The sequence below is a fragment of the Fulmarus glacialis genome, unplaced genomic scaffold, assembly GCF_000690835.1.
Source record: "Fulmarus glacialis isolate BGI_N327 unplaced genomic scaffold, ASM69083v1 scaffold21293, whole genome shotgun sequence".
NCBI lineage: Eukaryota > Metazoa > Chordata > Aves > Procellariiformes > Procellariidae > Fulmarus > Fulmarus glacialis.
In genome coordinates, this window is record NW_009205150.1 from 8,212 (window position 1) to 12,157 (window position 3,946).

At 56.1% G+C, this 3,946-nt stretch overlaps 1 protein-coding gene across 1 annotated transcript in view; it reads left to right on the plus strand.

The window, feature by feature from the left end:
* Positions 1–3,946, plus strand: part of FRMD5 (FERM domain containing 5) — a 15,757-nt gene that overhangs the window by 7,362 nt on the left and 4,449 nt on the right. The window contains exons 4-6 of the mRNA XM_009575294.1: positions 13–136; positions 1,165–1,252; positions 3,573–3,661. Of these exons, the coding sequence (XP_009573589.1) occupies positions 13–136; positions 1,165–1,252; positions 3,573–3,661 (301 nt within the window). The remainder of the gene's footprint in view (positions 1–12; positions 137–1,164; positions 1,253–3,572; positions 3,662–3,946) is intronic.

Below are 3,946 nucleotides of genomic sequence, written 5' to 3' on the forward strand. Positions count from 1 at the left end.
GTCTGCCACCAGCCGAGATCGGGGACTACGACCCGGGCAAGCACCCAGAAGGCTACAGCTCCAAGTTCCAGTTCTTCCCCAAACACTCAGAGAAGCTGGAGAGGAAGATTGCGGAGATCCACAAGTCGGAGCTGAGGTATGGCCGGGGGCTTTGCTGAGCGGGAGCGTTGAGGTGTGCTGTAGGGATTACTGATGCTCGGCTGATTTTTATCCGTTTGGGATTTTCAGTCATGCCATGGGATGAGCACTCACTGCTCTTGTGTGTCAAGCCAGCGGTGCTCTTGGCAGCGTTGGTAATAGCAAAAATGCAGAGCCGAGGCCAGCAGGCTTTAGGAAAGCAGGTGGTTTGGTGGCGTAGAGGCATCACAACAAATCACCCTGCGAGAGGAGCTGCCGTGTCCCCCAAACCTCTGCTCGCTGAAAGGAAAAGGTGATTGAGCGGCCAAGGAGAAGCCACAGAAAGTGCAGACAAATGAAAAAATATGCCAGCCATGCAGCAGTCCGGTCCTGGTGCAGAATCAGCCCCGAGGGAGGGCCGAGGGGTTTTCTCCTGCTCCTGGCTGTTGTCTCAGCTGGCACAACCTGGGGTCTTCCCCGGTGGGACGGGGACAGTGACCACCCCCCATAGATCCCCTCCTGCCTTCACCCTGCTCTGGGGACACGAGGTGGGGCTGACTGTCAGCAGAGCCCCGTCCTCCCCTGGCACTGGCGGTGCCTCCGGGGCCGTGTCCCAACCGGACAGCCATGCGCCGGTCCCCGGGGAGGGTGGTGGGGTTTTAACCTCCCAGAAACCCGGCGGAGCCGTGCCCTCACGTTGCGTGGGCTGCTGCCCTCTGCCCAGCAAACTCCCCTTTCCCCCACCCCTGAAGAAACGCCTGTGCTGCGTATAGGAAATTCAGCCCTAAATTTTGCAGATGCTTAATTTTGGTCCTTTCTGGTGCTGCTGGTTCAGCATATCTCCTGCTAGATCAAGCTGGCAGGAGAAGAAAGGCTGGGTTGCAGTGCTGGTCTGCTGCTGCAGATTGACTGTGCTGACGAATGTAATGGGAATATGCCATGACTGATGCCTCTTGTCGTTAACAGAAACCCTGTAATGGAGGACTGACTTTCATGTTCATGTCTTCCATGGAATATTATTTTTTCCCATTTTTTCCCCTCCTGTAGTGGGCAGACACCAGCTACTTCAGAGCTGAATTTTCTCAGGAAAGCCCAGACTCTGGAGACCTACGGGGTTGACCCACACCCTTGCAAGGTACAACAGTTTTCTGAACACTATTCCTTGCACTGGATTTCTCGCTCCAGCCAGTAACAAGCTGCAGAGGTACCAGTGACTGGTGCCCAGTGCAGCCGTTTGTTACCTGCCAGCGGGTGGGAGGTGGCTGTGCTGGAGCCACAGCCCCTCTAGCCCTACAAACGCACGTGGGCACAGAGGGGAGCGGGAGGGCGCGTGCTCCGAAATCCTTCCCGAGGGTATTGAGGGAAGCCCTAAGAAAGCGTTTTCACGTGCAGACGGCTATAAAAGACAGTGGCCGATCATCTTCTGCTAAAGCATGTAGTTTGGAGGCAGTAACAAGGTCAGCAACGTGTCTGAGAAACCAACAAGCATTAATCTGCCAGAGAGAGTCTATTGCTCTGCTCTTCCCTGGCCAGTAATCCAGTTTGCTGTTTGAAATGCTTTTTATTGACTGTAGATGTCATCGCATTTGGCTCTCTCTGGTCCCTTGTAATCCCGTCGCATGCAGATGGATGCAGGATGCAAAGCAGACGGAGAATTTTACTCTAAGGGCAGCGCCTGCTTTGTGGTCCCCCAGGGCTTTTAAGTGAATTATGCCACATAAATACACAACTGCAGTAAATATACTGGCCTGGGGGGGGGGTGTCCGTTTACTGGCAGTCTGTGATTGCCGAAGAGGTTGCCAGGCTGGAGGAGCTGAATCACCGCGCTGGTTCAGCTCTCCTGCGTTGCTGGCTGGATGGGGCCGTGCTGCCCTGGGACCGATGCTCGGCACGTCTGGCTCAGCGCCGGTGCTGGGGGGTCTGTGCTTTGCTCTTACTTCCCTCTCTCGAGCCTCTGCACCCCCAGCTCCCCATCCTCACCCCCCAACATCCCCCACCCTTCCCGGGGGCACCCTGCTCTTCCTCTCCGACCGGGGGGCACTCAGCCCCACTCCTCCCATCCCAACACAGCAACCCCACAGCAGGTTGGTGTGCAGGGGCGAGCGGGGTCCACACCCCCCAGGAGGGTATGTCCCTCTGCCAAAATGCTGCTTCTCCCTTTCCTGAAGGTTTTCCCGAGTTCGGGAAAGAGCCAAAGTGCTTTGGACAGCCCAGGGCCTGAGCTGCAGGAGCTGCTGCCAGGCTGGTGCATTACCCACGGGCCGGTTTCTGCAAAGATGCATGGAAATCTTCCTCCTTCTGCAAGACAGGGCTGCTGCATCCCGGACACGATGACTTTGGGGATTTACATCTTGCCTTGTGCAGGGCGTTGGATTGAGGTTCAGGGCTCTCTGCTTTCGGCCCTTCACCCTTGACAGATTAAGATGGATTTTTGATCTCATCTGGATTTAAAACCAATTTGTTCTCTGCTCAAATTTGGAAGATCTCATCACAACACCGGCTCCCTGCCGTCCCTGCACTGTGCCAGCAGTGTAACTGAGAGCCAGTGTCCCGGGGTGGAAAGCAAACAGCAGAGATGTCTCACCTCTTGATTAAGCCAGGGAAGGGCGCAACCGGGCGCAGAGGGGGGAGTTGTACCCCTGAGCTGGGGAGATCCTAGGCACAGGGCGTCACTCGGCTCACCGCTGAGACACCCTGTGCCACGCTTTCCCCTGAGAAAACATTGCAGACACCGAACATGAATCCCTCGTCTGTACATGCCCCTGTAAAATTCCTTTCCTGCTTTTCCTACCCAATGCACCAGAAATCCCGAGCCTGGCATGCACCTTCCCTTCGGCTCAGCATCCTTCAAAAGCCATCTGAAAGTCTGCTGGCCAAATAAAAGTCAGGGCGAATCTAACAATTACTGAGTGGCCACAGCTGTTTCATAATATTCTTAAAATTCAGTGTATCTGGTTTTTTTTCCGTGCGCACCAGTGCAGTTAATGATCGCTTCCCTGGAGTCTAGACGTTATGATTAAGTTAAATTGCTGCCTTGCTCTGTGACACTAATTATTGGTTTTGAGCTGTCTCGATGCCGCCCAGCTGCACTGGCTGCGCAGGGCTCTGAGGGAGTCAAGTGTAATAGGTTTTTACCATTTTCTGGTTTAATTACTAGTGAAAGGGTTGGTGGGGCACTGCCTTTGCTGTTTATCCCTCACTAGCAAGTGGATGGGACCGCGGGACTGGGAGCTGTACTGCGGTTTCCCCTCATCAGTGCCGCTGGACCAGCTGCCCCGTTATTCGGCTGCGGGTTTTGCTGTGTGTGCAGGGTGCCGAGGTCCGGGTGAACCTGCCGGGAGCATCGGCGTGGAGGATTCTGCATCGCCACCGCCTTTAGGGCTGAGGGTTGCCGATGGTGTGTAAGCTTTGCTGGCTCATCAACATTTTGCTGAGAAACTGCTATTTTCTTCCAGGATGTGTCAGGGAATGCAGCATTTTTGGCCTTCACTCCCTTCGGTTTTGTTGTTCTGCAGGGAAACAAGAGAGTTCACTTCATCAAGTGGTGAGTTCCGCCCCCCCCGGCATCGCCCGCGGTGCCCTGCTCACTTGGAGCCGCGCCGGCCGGCTCGCTTCTGCTTGCTCGGTCGTGAGATGCACGCGGTGCTGTGGGGCAGGGGCCACGAGTGCCCCGCATCGCCCCAGGGTGTTCGAGGGATGCTCGGGTGAGCGATCCCAGCGCCAGGGTACGGGCAATGTGCCCGTAAGGGACGGTGGTGAGTGCACCCAGTGCCCACCTCTGAGCCAGCCACCTCTGAGCCATGTCTGTGGCGGGGGGGGGGGCCCCACG